The sequence below is a fragment of the Podarcis melisellensis genome (assembly GCF_964234715.1).
Source record: "Podarcis melisellensis genome assembly, chromosome: 1".
NCBI lineage: Eukaryota > Metazoa > Chordata > Lepidosauria > Squamata > Lacertidae > Podarcis > Podarcis melisellensis.
Genome location: NC_138528.1, coordinates 59,204,783 through 59,224,939, shown reverse-complemented (window position 1 = coordinate 59,224,939; position 20,157 = coordinate 59,204,783). Strand labels below are relative to the sequence as shown.

Here is a 20,157-nt window from a genome sequence, read left to right as displayed (position 1 = left end):
GATTCACAGTGAGGTACAACAGAATGCTGTCACCATGCTCCATTTGTTCGTAATACCTTGCTGCATAGCTAAATGACAGAAGAAAGGGCAGCCTTAATATGTTATAGACAAGGAGAGCTATCCACTTTGAAGGGCATTTTTGGAAGTACATTCTTGACTGACATAGATATGCCCCATAGATTTCACAAGACTACCTCATGAATGCTCAATGGTGTTTTTATGCAAGAACTGTCTTTAGCTTTGAAGCCTACCACAAATTAGAAGTCTTCCAGCTCTTAAAAGTTTTTTATTTCTCGCCAAAATAGAAAGGATATGCTTGAGAGCATCTCTGACTTACCAGGCTGCGATCTCAACCTAATGTTTAATATAACTTTTCTTGAAATCTTAAAAAAAAAAAGATTTTGTACTGACTTACTCTGAACGGGAGAAAAACCATTAACTTGAACCAAAAAAAGAGGGGGGGAAACCACACAAAACCCATTAGCAATAAAACAGCACATGGTTGCATTTTATGTTCTTGATAATGCCTTGCAGTGAAAATAAAATGTTTGTTGTTTTCCACAGCAATTTAAAAGGTTGTACACAGCAGAGCAGTGCAGCCAAAACTCGTCAGAGGAAAACACTTTTCTGAAGACCAGTTCAGCCTTGGTAGTTTAATATTCTAGGTAGGAGAAAATATGTACACACTGATGGACATTTTTAAAGTATATGTCACATGATTTATTCTGTCAAATGGGCAACTACTGCAAAAGTCATATGTGAATTAGCTTTGACACTCTTCTTCCCTATGGGTTGTGTTCAACTAAGTCCTACTCTGAGTAGACCCACTGAAATTAATGAATGCCATCCACTGTTTTTAAATTTTAAAGACATATACACTTTACTGATGAATGGGCTGGTAATGAAGTGTGCTGCTTACATGCAAGCCTGCAATATGAGGGAGCTTTTGACATTGAGATTTGGACATATCCCCATGTTTGGCACCCCAAGAGGGACCAGAGAGATAAATCAGAGAGATAAATCAGAATTAATTTTTTATAATATTTGAAACTAGCTTACTGTCTCAAAAGGAAATTAGCACGTTTACTGAAAATCTATAAACAGCACACTAATACCAGTTTGAGCTTAGGAACACTAAAACCAGTACACAAATTGTTCTTAGAAGCATTCCTAGGAACCAACAGGAAAACTAGGACGTTGGTCAGTGAAAAAGAGAGGCTTTGGGTTAATTGGGTAAGGACATTGGGTTGAATGAAAGTGGTATCACAGTGCAAAAATGAATGAAGTTGCTTGCTTGCAGAAGGAAAAGGGGAGGTTATCAGGGAAGTTTGGCTAGTGGGGTTTTGGGAATTTTTTAGGTGAAAACCAGAAGAAATTAGACTTTGAGGAAATGGCTGCTTTCATCTTCAATCCCTTTCTCCTACACCCGCTTTTTTTGCAACCCTCTTTGTGCCCCCATTTCCCCCTTCACTCCCTTTTCAACTCCACCCTGAAGGGTTAAACAAAAGCAGAAGTTCTGGTGGAGAGTAAATTATGTATGGATTCTGGAACACGTGACAAGGAAATACTGATAACCAGATTTACTGTGATCACTGGTATAGAAAGATCATGCACTTATTAGGTCCATATGCTCAGGGTCTAAGATTGTTCTTAAAGTCACTGGACCTTAGTTAACAGAGTTCTTATAGTAGATTAGACAGACACCTATTTTTTAATGTTAAGCGTGTTCTGACAAATGCCACTGCACATTTATTAATGTAGAACAAGCAAGAAACGTCAGCTAAAATGACCTGTGGAAAAAGGTTGATTAGAAGCCTAAGACCGTCAAATCCAACTCAAGCACACACATTTGGAGTTGAGACACTGGGCAAAGAAAGTTTCATGTATGCCTGCCTCAATACATGAAAGTGCATCTTCCTGGACTGTTTACTCCATTTCAGCAGCCCAAGAGACTACATTCAAAGGGAGTCTTGTATTCTTCAGGTTAGATCAGGTACCCTCCAGGTGTTGTTGGATTCCAATTCCCATTTGCCCCAACCAGCATGGTGAATGGTCAGGCATCATGGGAACTGTGGTCCAGGAGCATCTGGAGGGTACCATGTTGTCTACCCCTGGACTACACATAGATCAAAAGCAACTAAGGCCTGCTTCACTAAGAGGCTACAGTGGCCTTATTAATTCTTTCTTCATGCACGGCTTCTACATGTGGACAAGTGGGCAGTGGATGTCTACCGCTGGCCCTGCTCCTGACCCTGAATACTGCACTGGTCATGCCACATTTGGTTGCAGTGCTCTCTGCAGGAAGGGAGGGGAAATTTAATAAAATCAAACAAGTCTACATATGAACAGCTGCTCCTACGCTGCTTTCCCAGCCACGCAACCAGTACCATCAGGGGCGTGGCCAGAAGCACAGTTCCACTGCAGAAGCTACACATGGAGAACAACTGTGTGTGCATATTGTGTATTTCACCACCCCTGAAGCCACTGCATATGAATGCATTTTCCTTCTCTCCCTTGGGAAGTTATGGCCCAACATACTCTTCCCTGCATATGAATGCGGGTAGATTCTGTAAATATACACTACTTGTACATGAAGTGTATGCTCAACCTAGAAACACGTTAAGTAATATGCTGGTAAAATTTGATTTAAGCAAACAGTGACTTGCTCTGCACATGTAGTGCAAACAAGTCATTATGACATGGTATGTAAACATCACTACTCACTGGGGAAATAAGGCACCAAAGTCTTTCTTGGACTCTTACAACTCCTGGCTAGATGACAGGGGTTGCAGTTTTGATTGTTGTCATGTAAAAAGTCCCTGCATGTAGAAAGCTAGTATATGGGGGAGAAATTTTTACCTAGTCCTCTTTCTTTTGTTCTACTTGCCTATGTGCAGAGTATGTGTATTCATCTATCTAGTGAAAGAGCATTCATAATGCAATACTGCATGAGGCAAAGTCCTTGTAAGCCTCTAGTCACATTATTTTGGTGAACTAAAAGCAAGAACTTTCACATATAGTATAAGGCAGGAGAGAAATTATTATTGGATGTTGTGCAGGAAGTTCCCAAGTGTTTACTTTCAGCTTTTGAAACAAATCTGAAAGTGTGTCAAGAAGAATCTAGTATTATAGAAATTATATTTAGCTAAGAAAAAAATACTGTACCTTCTACCACAGAAATTGGGTTCTCCAAAAAAAATGCTGTTTGCTTCCAGTGTGTTTTGGTACAGCAGGGACTAGTTGAGAACAATACCTGCAGTGACAGAGTTCAAAAATCTGTGATGACATACAAGACTTAATATCATGCTACATTAATCTAGCACACATACATTAAATGCTTGCAACAGCAAAACAGACTTATTCCAAAACACCTTAAGGCAAAAAGCTGACAAAATATATGTCTTTAAATTAATTTTGAACATGTACTCACTGTTTTACTGCAATTCTTCTCAAAATATATATCAAAATATCCAGCAACTGCCTGCAATTTAGAAATAAACAAACATCAGCAATCTTCACATTCATTATCCTTGAAGTGTTTCTTGATATCATCAATATAATTGCTGGAAATAATATATTGAGTAATACCAAGTTCTTGCTTGGGCACGGGCATTCAAAACAAACTGAAAACTCAACCACCTTGATGTCATTCAGCAAATACAATGGCTCCTTAACATGTTGTTTAAGGCCAGCAAGTATGAAGGGTTAAAGCTGTGGCCTTTATTCAGTTAAGGTTTGTCCTTCCATTTTCATTACTGTAATAGAAGCAATATTGTTGTGTTTCCAGGGTATGGAGAATGGGGAGCTACTGCAAATACACTGCTCAGAATCAAAGTACAAATGAAAAGACTACCAAAGCCAGCCAAAACTGTCCAAAGCATGCATTCATTTGTCTGGTTACTTTAAGAGGGCTCTTGCCTCTGGTGCATCAAACTGTGTTGCAGAAAATGCATCAGATCATAAGAAGGAAGTAAGAAGAGCTTCTGGATAAGATCAGGCCAAAGGCCCTTCTAGTCCAACAACCAGATGCCCCTGGCAGAACCTGAGTGCAACAGAGATCTCCTCACTTGTGATCCCAGCAACTGGCTTTCAGAGGCATACTGCCTTGAACAGTGGAAGTGGAACACAGCCATCAGGGTTAGTAGTCACTGATGGCCTTATCTTCCATGAATTGGTCTAATCCTCTTCTAAAAGCCTCACTACCTCTTGTGACAGCACACTTCCTAGTTTTTGCTACATGCCTAAACCACAAGAAGCTAAATGCTACATACAAGTCCAGTTAAGACCATCTTCCAGTTGCAAGAACAATGGAAAGTGGCCTACATATTGCTAAACACCCACAAAGCCTAATTATGCTCTCAATCCCACCCCAGCCAATAAGCATGGATTCAATAGATACAAACTCTAAAATGTTCCCTCAAGTAACCATGCCTAGTGAGCACCACATGGTTCCTTTCCCCACTGTCTGCTGCTGACTGATGCAACTTTCAAACAGAAATCTGCATCTGCATGTGGGCAGCATTCTCTGTACAAGAACATGGATGAAAGGCCACTCATGAAGGACATCTGTCAAACACCCCACTGCCACCAAGAACGAAGCATCGTTCACGAGTTTTCCTCAATAACTGGGAAGTTTTAAATTGCAATTGGTATTGATAAGCACCAAACGGTGACAAGGTCCTTCAAGAATACATCAATAAGTGAATACAACCATCTGGAATGGTTCTAGTGTGTCAGTCATGTTCTAGCACTACCCAATCCAAATGGATGATGCATCCATTTCAGAGCACAAGGGGACGAAAACCTGCCCTTTAGACTCTATTCGACTTTACAGTAGCCAGTACCTTACCTAACAGAATGCTAAATCCTAACGAAGCAACTGCAGTGCTTCTACATTCCACAGGCCGGATTCCCATGAAGTGAGAGGCCCAGATTCAGCAGAGCCTCCCACTGAAGAAAGGGTGGGGAGACAATTTTCACCTGTTTTCCCCTTCCCTTTCCATCTCCCTACCCCACCCATCTCATGGCCCTGGAGGGTTCCTCAGCCTTGCACTGCAGTTTTTCAGAGGGCTGCAGACTCCTCCCTTTTCTCCATCCAGCAGGGGCATCGTGTGAGTGGAGAAATACTGAATAAGCTATTTGGGTTTCTTTCCTCATCACCCCAGGCAATGGAACAAATGCATTCCCCTCCTTTGCATTATTAGCAAAGTGCTCTCTACTGTCATACAGGAAGCTGCCTTATATCACATCATGCAACAGATCTTTCCCTCTCCCCACCACCCCTAAAAAGCCTCTCCAGAGAGTCACCCCACATTGTGGGCTGTGTTCCACAGGGCTGCAGGGGGGAAGGGAATTCCCCCAAATCTGGCACAGAGGTCTTGCACTTTTCACATCACCATCCACAATGTCTGTTAGGTCTTCCCAAGTTTCTGGAAAGGCTGGGAGAGGACTCTAGGGGAAAATATACATTATGCAAGCTCTCTTCTGTTCATGAAACGCTGCATACACTCCTGTGTTTTAATTTTCCTACCACATGAGTGGGCAATTTTAAAACACACTGAGAGTTATTCAACTATATTTTACTTAAGAGTAGACGCACTGAAATTAATGAACATGACTAAGTTAGGCCCACTAATTTCAACAGGTCTACTTTGAGTAAAACTTGGTTGAATGTCTGCTATTCATGTTTCCCCTTTCTGTGCAAATTGCTGGATTCTATGATATTTTATATTCTGTTTCTTCCTGGTTGTGGAACTGTCCGATGTATGTCAAAGCCACAGTCGGAGACACAAATATTTTCCGGGGGGGTTTTATTAAAGGGGAAGGCTTGCTTGAACAACTAATGTTACGCCATTCCTCCCACTTTAGTTTTCTGTCTTCCTTCTTAAAAGTTGCATATATCTTTTATCTCTTAATATTACAGACTGGCTGTCGAACGAAAGACCAGTGGACTTCCTCACAGTTCATCTTCTGCAGAACCATTCTAACTGAGACTTGCTATATACATGTGAGAGATTAGATAGCTTCGTAATTTAACGGAGCAATCATTTTTATTTATTTGACCTTTTATCCAACATTATACGAACAGCTTTGAGACAAGATACAAAATATATTTTTTAAGTTAAAGCAGAAAGGTCAGCGTAGAAAATAGAATATAAAGATAAAAACTGCAATAAAACTGAAAATGGTGTTGGGTCTTAGAAACAGTTACTTCAGGTATTATTTTGTTTTACATCCAAGTGACTTATGCTTGCTTTTACCTCCTTCCCCACCACAGCACTTCATCTGACAACAGATATATAGGCCCCCAGAGAAATAATCACAATAGACTCCAGCATCTCCACTAGAGTCATTCAAACACTATTCTCTGAACAGTAACCAGTAGGAAATTGAAAGCAAACACAATGGGATTGGTCGTATATAACTGAAGATCTGGCCTATTGAGCACTGCGAAAGGATGCTTTTTGTTAAAGATACACCGCAGTAGAGTAATTATTCTGCCTTCTGTTCTCAACATCCCATCAACAGACAGAACCGCTCTGCATGTTGAGGGGAAGGCGGTTGTTTTGAAAAGTAGGCAAGCAAAAAAGAGCAAGGAGGTTAATGAGATGTAGAAATTCACCAAAAAACCCTCCACAACAAATTTCTCCTGCTCATAAACCAAGTCAGCTATGCAGAGGGGGAAAGGAGGAGCACCAGAGCTGCAAATGTGATCATTAAGCCTGTATGCAGACCTGTGAAATCAATTCACAGACCAAGCTGACATTGAAATATAAGCCAGGCTAGTTTGCCTTAATGTAGAAATTCTCCCAAATATATTACTGGGAACATGTAAATAATCAGACATCGATAGCCATAAGGTAACCAATCTGGGAACTACAAGTACAAGGTCTCTCTCTCTCTCTCTCTCTCTCTCTCTCTCTCTCTCTCTCTCTCTCTCTCTCTCTCTCTCTGTGTGTGTGTGTGTGCATGATTTCTCACACAAATCAAATATATTGCAGCTCTGTGCCTTAATTATTTGTTCTGTTGCCACAGCGGGGCACAATTTTATTCACAAAAACCACAAAATAAGCAGTCTCTCTCTCTAAAAAAAACCCAGTGTCTGTTGAAGATGGTCAAACACCCACAGTTTACTCATTCGTTATCCTGTATTTCAGGCTCATTTTTATTTTTTTAAGAACAGAGCAAAGCACAGATTTGAGCAAATCTCAAATCTGCTTCTTCATTTACCTGTGCCGCTTCTCTAGGAAAACACTTCTATTCCCAATTGTAAATCCCTGTCTGATTTATACAAACCCCTGTGAAACCAGTTAAAAGCAATTTGACCAATTCACTTAGGAGAGAGGAAATTAAAAGTTACCATCATCGCTATCAGCTGCAGGGAGTAATTTATCATTTTTGTTCCTCGTCAGTATCGTGTTCCAACAGCATGCAGCTAGAGCAGATACAATTAGGCAGCTGGCCACAGAAGTAGGAGGATAATGTGCTTTTGATGGAGTTTATCCAAGCATGGAGATGAAATGCTTGTAAGCCATGCAGCAGAGAGGGAGAGGGAGACAGACAATCACTATGTTCTTGGTGCAGAAATACCACTTTTGTTTTTAAAATGATATTTCTTAAATGAAAACAACTCAGTACCTCAAGATTACTGAAAGATCCTTACTCTTCAAAGGGGGAGGGGGGTACTGAAGAAAATTTACTTCGTTTACTGTACCCTTACAAAGCCTCATTCCATCTCAAAAGTAGAATAACTGAGCACATTAGGTATTATTTAAGTAGTCTTTGTACCATACTATTCAAAGTTTGATACTATCTGAAAATTAAATTATCTTCAGCCTTGTAAAACTGCTTCTCATATGGCAAAGCGTGAGCTTTTTATTCCTTGATGAAAGCAGTTCCTCTTTCATTCATCACCTCCGAGTTGGGGTCTGCAAAGATCATGGAGGGGAAATAAATGGCGGAGAAATTCTCTCCACCCTAGTATAGTAGTGAATTGCTGAACTTTGCAGCCAGGTAATAGATTCCTGCTCACCTAGCTCTAAATCTCAGCAGTCTATTGCTATAACCTAATTGACCTATAGGGACACGGGTGGCGCTGTGGGTTAAACCACAGAACCTAGGACTTGCCGATCAGAAGGTTGGCGGTTCGCATCCCTGCGACGGGGTGAGCTCCCGTTGCTCGGTCCCTGGTCCTGTCCACCTAGCAGTTTGAAAGCGCGTCAAAGTGCAAGTAGATAAATAGTTACCGCTCCAGTGGGAAGGTTTCTGTGCGCTGCTCTGGTTCGCCAGAAGCGGCTTAGTCATGCTGGCCACATGACCTGGAAGCTGTATGCCGGCTCCCTCGGCCAATAAAGCGAGATGAGCGCTGCAACCCCAGAGTCGGCCACGACTGGACCTAATGGTCAGGGGTCCCTTTACCTTTAATTGACCTATAGTGATGATACCTGAGATATGGGTCTATTAGTAGCTGCCTGGCTCGCACAATTTCAACAATACAGATTGAGGTAGGAGGGTATTTTTCCTCCCACTGGAGAGTATATGAGAATTTGGGTGCAAAATTGGGTCAGCATAAGTATGTGCCATGCGTCCCCTGATGCCAACACTCCACCCCCAGGATAACGTTAAGTTGTCAGGGGGTGAACGAGGTCAATATATGCTTAATCCTGTTTTCTTCACACCACCACCACCGTTTCCCTCTAGCTAACACAACAACATTTAATGCATCCAAGACAGCAATGAGCATGGCAGTCCTTAGCTTTTAAAATTACAAGCAAATAAGTTCCTGCATATATGGGGAGTTATCCATATTGGAGGGGGATGCCAGCCGGTGGCAGAGGACAGAGTGACTCCAGGAGACATAGGTGTAAAAACACCAAACGGAAAAACGAAGACTTTATTACTAAACAAATAAACACAAGCTCTGGTGGATGTTATTCCTGCAGGCAAAGCAACAAAACTCAGCTTTTTTCCTTTATAGCAACGGTCACCTGCAGCCAATTAATCCCAGAAACTTCTTAAAGGTATACACACGTTTCTGTGCCGAATGTCCTCTAACACCCCCTCTCATTCAAACAGAAACAATAGTATTTTAAACAGAAAAGAACATATTTACATATCACACACTGCAACTCCCAACTTTGTTACCAGTCGTGTATGTTTTTCAAGGGTTAACGCTGTTGTAAATACATCCGCCACATTTTGTGTACTTTCACAATACTTCAGCATTATCTGGTTCTGTTTTACATTTTCAGCTACATTTTGGTATTTAATTTCTAAATGCTTTGATTTGTTTCTAAACAGGTCAGATCCAGACAAGGTTATTACGGCTTGATTATCTTCCATAACTTGAATAGGATAATTACACTCTACGTCTATATCCTTGAGGATCTGAACATAAAATTTTACTTCATTACATAATTCCGACAATGCACAGTATTCGGCTTCAGTTGATGATGTGGCCACTATAGTTTGTTTTTTGGATTTCCATCCTACTAAAGAATCTCCAAATTGAAATACCATTCCAGAAATTGATTTTTTATCAGGCAGGTTGGCCCAATCGCTGTCCACGTAACACTGCAATTTTGTGGACCCTGAAGATGGTAATTTTAAACAATAATCAAGTGTTTGCTTTAGATACCGGAAAATACGTTTTAAACCTTTCCAGGCATTTTCTGTAGGACAGCTTACTAGTCTGCTTAGTATTCCAATTGCATAACTCAAATCTGGTCTGCTCCACAATGAAATGTATAATAAACTTCCAATTATTGAATGGTACATTTCAGGATTTACAGGTTCTGTGCATTTTTCTTCATTTTTGAAAAAACCTATTTCCATTGGGGTTTTTATTCCCTTGCAGTTTTGCATATTGTTTCTTTCAAGTAACTCCACTATTTTGTCTTTTTGACTCAACAAAAAACTTCCATCGTTTGTTCTTTGAATTTCTAAACCGAGATAATTTTTCACTGGCCCCAAATCTCTTACTTTAAATTCCTTTCTTAGTTGTTCTGCAAATTTTTTCACTTGCTTGTCACCTTTTGTAGAGTAAAGCAAATCATCAACATAACACAAACACAATTCTTGTTTATCACCCTTTCCTTTAGTGTATAAGCAGTTATCAGCTAAGCTTCTTTTAAAACCAAGATTTTTTAAAGCATTATCAAGACATTCGTTCCAATTTCTAGCTGACTGTTTGAGCCCATAAATTGCTTTGTTCAGCCTATATACAGAATTCTGTTCTCCTGCCTCAAAACCTGGCGCTTGATTCATAAAAATTTCTTCTTGCAGATTTGCGTTAAGATAAGCTGTTTCAATATCAAAATGGTTTACCTTAAACCCACGTTGTGCTGCAAGAGCTAACAATAAGCGTACACTTTCACCCCTTGCAGTAGGAGAAAAGGTTTCATCAAAGCTTTCACCTTTTCTTTGAGTAAAGCCTTGTGCTACCAGTCTGGCTTTGTACTTAACATCACCACCTGCCAAGTGTTTTATTTTATACACCCATCTACAGCCCACTGCCTTTTTTCCTTCTGGCAATGGCTCAATGGTAAAGACATCGTGTTCTGCTAAAGATTTCATTTCTGCTTTCATTGCATTTTTCCACCTTACTATTTCCTGGTGTGGTAACTTTAAAACTTCCTCATAATCACGAGGTTCCTTTTTCACATCAACAGTTTTAGCTTCTTGTATAGTAAACCTTTCTGGAGGTACCCCCTTATTGCTTCTTTGTGACCTTCTAACTTGAACACTCTCCCCCTCTGAACTATCTTCCCCTTCTGATTCATCCTGCTCAGGAGAAATTGGTTCAGCTTTAGGAGATTGTGTACTGGGATCCTCATCCCCTGAATCCTCATCACTGTCACTTTCAGAACTTTCTTTAATTTGTGGCTTATCTTCCTCAGATTTCACAAATTTATCTGTATTATCAGAATATAACATAACTTCTGAATTTCCATGTAAACGAACCCAACCATCTTGCTCACAAAACTCTGCATGTCTTGATATTACAACTCTGCCACGCCCTAGTGCAAAACGATACCCCTTTGACCAAGTTTGATAGCCAACAAACCTAAGTTTCTTTGCCTTGGGCTCACCTTTCCTTCTCTGTCCTTTTGGGATGTGAACCCAAGCCCAGCAACCAAAAGTTTTAACATGGTCCAAAAAGGGTTTTTTTCCATAAAGCAAAAAATGAGGGGTGTTGTTTATGGTAGAATGAAACAATCTGTTCTGTATGTAGTTAGCACACAGAATTCCTTCTCCCCAATACTTCCTGGATAGGCCAGAATCACATAGCATTGAATCTAACATTGTTTGTAAAGATCTTATCTTGCGTTCTGCAACTGAATTTTCTTCAGGTGAAAAAGGACACGATTTACGGTGACAAATACCACGCTTTTTCAACCAAACTTGGAGGGCTTCAGACATGAACTCGCCTCCATGGTCACTTTGTAACTGGGTAACTTTGTAGGGAAACTGCCTTTCTATATAGTTGATCCAATTCTTAATCAGTTGACCAGTTTCACTTTTGTGTTTTAACAAATATACCCAAGTATACCGGCTATAATCATCCACAAGAACCAAAAAAAACTTTGCTCCTCCTTCAGACTCTGCAAATGGCCCACAAAGGTCTGAATGTACTAAAGCAAATGGCCTCTTGCTAATTCTAGTACTTTCAGGATAAGACCCTCGCTTACTTTTAGACTCCTTGCAGGTATTGCAGTCTAGAAAAACTGAACATTTTTTCATTTTAATTCCCTTGCTTAATTCTGGCACTTTTGCAATACTGCGGAAATTGGCATGCCCCAAACGACGATGCCACAGATGCTGGCACTCATCATGCAAGGCTCTATTACAGGCTTTAACACATGCCCCAGACTCACTTACTAGCTGGTCTTTCAAAACAAACAAACCATTTTGTAGCGACGCTGTAACCACTTTTCCAGCTTTCTCTATTCTACAGCCTGAACCAGAAAAGGTTACTTTAAATCCCTGCTTAACAAGACTTGTAACTGAAAGCAAATTATTTTCTAAGCTTGGTACACATAAAACATTGGTAAACTTGGTACTTAAACAGTTGATATTCACACTACCCTTTCCAGCTGACTCATGCGCTGTTCCATCAGCTAGTACTACATTTACAGATTTACAAGGCTGCTTTTCTACAAGGGTTTGTGCAGACTTGACAAAAATGTTTGTTGCTGCTGAGTCTAAAATCCAGTCTTGTCCAACGTCGTGACTGGTCCCTCGAACTGCTGCAGAAACATACTGGATTCGATTCTTCCTGTTTCCTCGCTTCCCAGCAAACGCAGGCCGCCCTTGTCTTGTATTTTCTCCCACAGACACAGTGCACTGTCGTACTAAATGCTTGGTTGACCCACAACGATAGCATCTTCTAACTGTGAACGCTGCTTCCTCTCTGTGGTCTACAACCTCTTTAGGATGCCGCTCCTCATCAGTTGCATATCTTTTACTGGACTGCCTCCCATTTCTGGAGTTACGGTGAGGGGTTGTGGCCTTCCTCTCATGGCGTCTTTCCTCCTCATCAAGCAAACGGCCAGTTAAGAAATGCATTGTTAATTGGCTTTCTGGGATTGCTTCCAGAGTCATCACTAAATTGTCCCATGACTCAGGAAGTGAAGACAGCACAATATAAACTTTTCTCTGTTCAGAAAAATGTTCCCCAAGTTCATTTAACTGTGAAAATAAATCACGCATTCTTTGAAGATGTGTTGAAACACATTCACCCTCACTTAGTCTGGCTCGGTACAGAGCTCTCATTAGAGTAATTTTGCTGCCAGCAGTGTCTCTAATATGTATTGCTCTCAGTGCTTGCCAAATCTCACTTGCTGTTTCAAGGTCTCGCACATGAGATAACTGAGACTTCTCTAAACTCAGAATTAAATTGGCATAGGCTTTGTCCTCCAGCCTTTGGTCTGCTTCATCTACTTCTTCATCCTCCTCTTTTACAGGAGGGTTAACAATTGCAGTCCAACATTGTTCTTTCTTTAAAAACGCCTGCATCTGTAAACTCCATGACATATAATTGGACTCTCCCAGTTTCTCTACTGGAAAATAGGAAGCTCCCCCTTGAGCTCCAGCTCCAAGTCCAGCCATGGCACCACCCAGCCTTCAGCTTTCCACTCAGTTCTTACTCACACGTGGCTTGAAGAAATGTTCGGCTCCTGGTCCCAAACAGACACTCCCTGCTGATGCCTTCACACAGCCAGCTGCTTGAGAAACGCAGAGTTGCTTCCAGTCTCTGGGTTCTTTTCACGCTCTGTCTCTGCCCACTCAAGACTGGGGACTGGGCCCATAACCTATTGGAGGGGGATGCCAGCCGGTGGCAGAGGACAGAGTGACTCCAGGAGACATAGGTGTAAAAACACCAAACGGAAAAACGAAGACTTTATTACTAAACAAATAAACACAAGCTCTGGTGGATGTTATTCCTGCAGGCAAAGCAACAAAACTCAGCTTTTTTCCTTTATAGCAACGGTCACCTGCAGCCAATTAATCCCAGAAACTTCTTAAAGGTATACACACGTTTCTGTGCCGAATGTCCTCTAACAATCCAATCTACCACCTCCTCTGTGGGTGAGCCAGAAGTTATGTGTGGAACCACCCGAGTATGAATCAGAAGGGGGAAAGCAGGGTTAAAATTTGCATTGCCTATTCTTACTGCTCCCAAACCTGAAACCAGCCAATCATGTGGCAGAACTCTCAGCAGTCTTTAAAGGGCCCTCAAAGGCAGATTCCATGCTTTTAGGGCGAACCCACCATGTCCACTCAGAAGTAAGTCTCATCATATTCAACAAGGCTTACTGCCAGGTAAGTGGGTGGAGGACTGAAGTCTTAGCCATATAGCAAAACTTAATAAGTAACATTTTAGATCACCGCTAACACCACCAAGAACCTATCAACAGCAATTGATACTGAACTTAATAAAGGTAAAGGTACCCCTGCCCATACGGGCCAGTCGTGTCCGACTCGGGTTGTGCGCCCATCTCACTTAAGAGGCCGGGGGCCAGCGCTGTCCGAAGACACTTCCGGGTCACGTGGCCAGTGTGACAAGCTGCATCTGACGAGCCAGCACAGCACACGGAAACAGTGTTTACCTTCCCGCTAGTAAGCGGTCCCTATTTATCTACTTGCACCCGGGGGTGCTTTCGAACTGCTAGGTTGGCAGGCGCTGGGGCCGAACGACGGGAGCGCACCCCGCTGCGGGGATTCGAACCGCCGACCTGACGATTGGCAAGTCCTAGGCGCTGAGGTTTTGCCTACAGCGCCACCTGCGTCCCTAACTGAACTTAATAACTGATATTAACTAAAAGCTTCTCACAATACCTGTTTTGTGCTAGGGAGGAAACCATCTATCAAGCGCATTAATTTTAGTATGTATACTGTGATTTCAATCAAGTAAACAAATGTAGCAATATATTAAAGCTGATTATCAGACATTTTAAGAGTACCTATGGGGGGGGGAACCAGATATCCATGCATATGATGTGCTTGTATTTCTGCTCTTTGCTTACAGAGCCCATGAGGTTGGGTAAAGTGGTGGAAGCACAAGAGGCGGTGCCCTGCCTGTTCAACCTCTTGCAGAATGCTCCCTCTTGCCGGGAGCATTCCAGCGCATGACAGTGCCGCTCATCTTCTCTGCCCCGGGTAAAGAAGATGAGTATTAAAGCATTGAGAAATACTCCTCCTCTCATGTGAGGCGTGGTGTGGCAGGGGGGCAGGGAGAGGCACATTCCCGTTTCACCTCAGGTGGTGAAATGGGATGGGCTGCATGTTTCCTTATATATGTGAAATTTCAAATTGGCCTATGGTGAGAACATGCAAACACATGGTCAGCTTGGTCCAAAATGAATTGCCAAAAAGACACTGAAGAATAAAATGGTTGTATGGCTCGAACAGCCAAAATACAATTATTTACGGAAATCTGAAATGGTTATTTTGAGTAAAATAGTTCACAGGCTTCACAACCTACTTTGCCTAAACACACACCTTACACTTTGCTTGTATCTATGATAGAGATGGAAAGTTGACATATAAGGATTGGGGAATGGCACAGAGGATCAGGCCCGCAATAATGGCGGCCTAGAGCTCCATTGCACATGGCAGGTGTTTGGGTCATGAGAAAGCAGGGGGTAGAGGAGAACAGGCAGATTTATGAAGAGGGAGGGAGTGTTAAAATGTTAATAGCTGCCTGTTCCAAGATGGGTAGGAATTTCACAGTGACCTGCAAACCTGGGTCAGTGACTGTATATTAAAGTTCTAAGAGTGGCTGAACATGAATCTCTAGATATATGCCAAAGTCTACTTTCCAATGTTGTAGACTGTGCCTGACCCATAAATATCCTGATGTAAAGCTAAGGAATTTATAGTTGCAACATGGATTGATTGGAACTCTCCCCAAATGGTTCTAAAAATAGAAATATTGCCTTGAAGAACAATGCTCAACTTCCTCTTCCCTTAAGTTTCTGGACTAAATCAAATAGAAAACACACATTGTGGTGTCAGTAACTAAACATAGTATTCCAAGTGTGGACTGAGCAAGGCATAATAGAGTGGAACTATTATTTCGCTTGATCTGGACACTATACTTCTGTTGATGTAGTTTGACTCTGAACTGAGACTCTAACCCATCTTTCTTCAAAGGGGAAAAACAGCCACATTAGTTTTAAGACCAAAAATGTTATGACATTAAACCTTTATTCTTGTATCTTAACCCAAACTAAAATTCTACATACAGAAAATCAAGGGTGAATATTTGTCCAGCTGAAGAAATACACTTTTAAAGCATCTTCAAAATCTCCAATACATATAATGGATTTATTGTTCATTTACTGCAAGGTTAGGCAGCCTGATGTGATGGATGGACTGTCAGCCTCTAACTAAACTGCTATACTCCATCACAAAAGGAGTGGAAATTCTGGTCATAAGATGTCAATAATCTTACATGATGAAGTACGCAATACTTGACAAAGTGTTTTGTTTTTTTGCGCAACACCACAAATCTCTGATCCAAAACTAGAAACTTCCAAACCAAACATTTCACCTGTATCACGGCTGGAGAACGCAAGTGTATATAAAAAGCAACAAATACATGCTTTGGTTCGAAAATGAAGTTGCAACCCATACCCCGAACCCACACAAATAAACAGGAAGATACAAGCAATGATATATGTGAAGGCAACATGCAGAAACCGCTTTACTGGAAAAGTGGGTGTAAAAATTACAATTCATAGTGAGAAAGAGAGAGACTCCATATGAAAGAGGTCACAAAGAGTTCAGAAGGTGGGTGGAAGATAAATTGTTAAAAGGAGATAGCAGATAAGCTTGTGACAAGTGGAAAGGAAGGAATGGTGAAACAAGCTTACACAGGAAAAAGAGTAAAGAAGTATTAGAATGTAAAAAAAATAAGGAAGATGAAAGAGAAACAGGGACAACCCAAGACACTTTGGTAGCCAAGGTGACCACAAATTGGTACCCCTCTTCTGCCAGTGAAGAAGGGTTGAGTGAAGATCTACATCAGGAATAAAGGGGGAATAATGTTCTACATGGCTGGCCCCGAAGAGAGAGGACTTAAGAGGAATGGCATAGCTGCTGGTGTAAGGAACACATTATACAAGATGGGAGACACTGCTTGACAAGATTGCAACACACCAATGGCTACCAGGTAATGCCAACATTTAATTCCATACCCATGGTCGATGGCTAGCTAGTTTGCAAATGAAAGCTTTGACCAAAGGTTTCAAACCCCCAGAAATGCTGAAATAAAATATTTACCGTACACACTGAAGTCTTTGTTACTCTCAGAGTGAAGTCTGATGAAAAATTCAGTTCTGAAACCGATGCAACATGGCAATCTATCCGCTGCAAGAAAGTGCAAAGTCTTGTGTGAGAACAAAGCAGGATCCTAGTATCTGAGTGGAATCTATGGAGACTGTTTTAATCATCTCTGCATAATAGACCTGAAATAAAGCTTATTCTCAAAAGCAACCTACATGGAACCTAGTTGCCTACCAGGTGTATATGGCAAAAAACTGGAAAGTTTAGCTTCTAAGTGAAAGCTCAGGACTCCCACTGGCAGTCTTATAACTGCAGTCTTCTAAAAGCACATGATAAATGAAACTCTTAAGGTTCAAAGGTTGCTTGCAATGCTGTTTGCAGAAGATGAACTGGGGGTAGGACTCTGAAGTCTCATTTGGATGCAGCTAGACTCTATGTTCTTCCGCCTATGGCCAGAAAGTTAAAATTGTCAGGATGCTTTCTTTTATAGATATGTTTCTCATAGGGAAAATGCTTCCATTCAGAAAAAAATGGGCTTATATGTGAAGTCCTAAGCGGCAGGAAAATGAGCTCTCTATGTCAAGTACATACAAGTTCCTAGATAAAACTGATATTTATTGAAGATGTGTCACATGTAAAGCAATTCTAAGCTGAAGGTGGATTAGCATATTTCATGGCTTGATGAGTCTTATATATGGCATCATCAGAGTCCTAATAATAGGGCACATGAAAATCAAATCAAGGTGAGGCACAATCCTCGGATTTACTACAGCAGTCTAGCTTTAATCCCTACAAATTCCCACATAGTGTTTTCACATATATTTGTTGGGTAGGTAAAGGGACCCTTGACCATTAGGTCCAGTCGTGGCCGACTCTGGGGTTGTGGTGCTCATCTCACTTTATTGGCTGAGGGAGCCGCCATACAGCTTCTGGGTCATGTGGCCAGCATGACTAAGCCGCTTCTGGTGAACCAGAGCAGCACACGGAAATGCTGTTTACCTTCCCGCCAGAGGGGTACCTATTTATCTACTTGCACTTTGACGTGCTTTCGAACTGCTAGGTTGGCAGGAGCAGGGACCGAGCAAAGGGAGCTCACCACGTCGCAGGGATTCGAACCGCCGACCTTCTGATCAGCAAGTCCTAGGCTCTGTGGTTTAACCCACAGTGCCACCCGCGTCCCATATTTGTTGGATACCCATCCTTTTATTTGGATACTTGTTTTATTTGAAAAAGACTCGTGAACAGCAACTGGGCTCCCAGCAGGACTCGCAAGTCCTTTTATGACTGGACATGACTCTCTCTCTCTCATACACACACACACCACCTTCTTTTGTTAAAAATCAAAACTGGTACATTTGTCTGTAATTTCTTTAACCCTTCTTGGCCAATTGAATAATATGCAAATATAATGTATGTTCCATATCCTGGATTAAGGTAGGGATATGAAAGGCAACTCCATCATTTTACTAACCTTGGAAATGGCAAACAAAGGAATACTGCAGAGCTATGGTGTCATAATCATGTCAGCCAATGAGGGACATTTAAACACCTTCTGTCAGCCATTCTTGTTTGTCCACCATCAGGAGTGGTGAAATCCAGTGGCTACAAAGCTGAGAGCATTCTCTGTAGCAGCCCCACGGCTGTGGAATTCATTGCCAACTGGACTGTCAGGTCACAACACTACAGAGTTCTTGGAAATGTCTGAAGGCTTGCATATTTTTTAAAAGAAAGGCTCATATCTGGGCTTGTTTCCTACTGTTGACTATCTCTGTAATTTTGGGCTAGCTGTATGTTTTATCAGTTGCTGGTTCACACTATTAAATCTATGACTATTTTGTATGATTTTCTGTGTTACTCTGAAACATTTAATACATTACTGCTATATGTTTGCTCAACTTTATATTATTTTTGATGCCTTATGAGAAATTCTTGAAACTGGGATGTGATTTTTCTTAACAAAGAGGTTACTGACTAAGACTATTAGTAACTGCTCGTCTTACAGAAAAGAAATCCCTTTAAAATACACAAAAGTCAAAATCTGACACAGAAGCTGTCAGATTTTCACGAGGCTGAGTGGAGTATGACAAAACCATTACTCAGGGTAATAAATGCCAGATTCAGAGGTGAAACGTATATATTCTTAGTCATCATATGATTAACTAGGTACATTTTTATAATTTCCTCAATATTTGAAAATCATCAGCTTTATGGAACAATTATTGATTTTGGTTGTTTACTCAGGATGACATTCTTGGTGAATTCATTAATTTTACTACATGTTATACAGAAAAATGGATAGTCAACATTTAAAGACTTATTTGGAAGTTTTATCTATCAATTCCACTCAAGCAATTATTTTCCAGCCTGCAATGTAAAAGTAGGTTGTTAAGCAACAACAGCATCTCAAAGTAGTCATAACCAAAACAGGCTTGTCACTCTTTTAAATCTGTTAGAGATGCACAGGGAGCCTGAACTACAGGATCCCTATTTTTCTCCAGGAACAAATCTAAAGCAATGAGGGCTACTATACAGTGGTACCTTGGTTCTCAAACACCTTGGTACTCAAACGATTTGGAACCCAAACACTGCAAACCCGGAAGTAAGTGTTCTGGTTTGCAAACCATTTTGGAAGCCAAATATGCTCTGTTTTGAGTGCCATACAGTGGTGCCTCGCAAGACGAAATTAATTCGTTCCGCAAGTTTTTTCTTCTTGCGAGTTTTTCGTCTTGCGAAGCACGGTATTCCATAGGAATGCATTGAAAATCAATCAATGCGTTCCTATGGAAACCGCCTTCAGACCAGGTCCGGGGACAGTCTGTCCCCCGACCTCTTCTGAAGGCTGGGCGGGGGGACAAGGGCTTTTCTTCCCACCCCCAGCATTTTAAAAAACCCCGGGACAGCAGAGGACTTCTCCGCTGTCTGGGGCGATCATAAAATGCTGGCTGGCGGCAGCGAAGCCTTCGCTGCCGCCCGTCAGCATTTTAAAAAACCCCGGGACCTCTTCTGAAGGCCGGCGGGGGGCGAAAGTCTTTGCTCCCCCCCTGCCTGCCTTCCCGGGAGAGTGGAGAAACGCAGGGTGTTTCTCCGCTATCCCGGACGGCTTTTGAAGGCAGGCGGGGGGGAGCAAAGACTTTCGCCCCCCGCTGGCCTTCAGAAGAGGTCCAGGACCTCTTCTGAAGACTGGCGGGGGGCAAAAGTCTTTGTTCCCCCCTGCCTGCCTTCCCGGGGGCTTTTAAATCGCCCCGGGACAGCGGAGAAGTCCTCCGCTGTCCCGGGGTTTTTTAAAATGCTGGCGGGCGGCAGCGAAGGCTTCGCTGCCGCCCGCCAGCATTTTAAAATCACCCGGTGGGGGCAAAAGTTTTTGCT

General features: G+C 41.7%; 1 protein-coding gene across 1 annotated transcript in view; it reads right to left on the bottom strand.

Moving 5' to 3' along the window:
- PRMT3 (protein arginine methyltransferase 3) overlaps nt 1-20,157 on the bottom strand; it is a 67,989-nt gene that overhangs the window by 6,925 nt on the left and 40,907 nt on the right. Inside the window, exons 13-15 of the mRNA XM_081907143.1 lie at nt 16,789-16,875; nt 3,431-3,481; nt 3,166-3,253 (exon numbers count right to left, since the gene is read on the bottom strand). Of these exons, the coding sequence (XP_081763269.1) occupies nt 3,166-3,253; nt 3,431-3,481; nt 16,789-16,875 (226 nt within the window). The remainder of the gene's footprint in view (nt 1-3,165; nt 3,254-3,430; nt 3,482-16,788; nt 16,876-20,157) is intronic.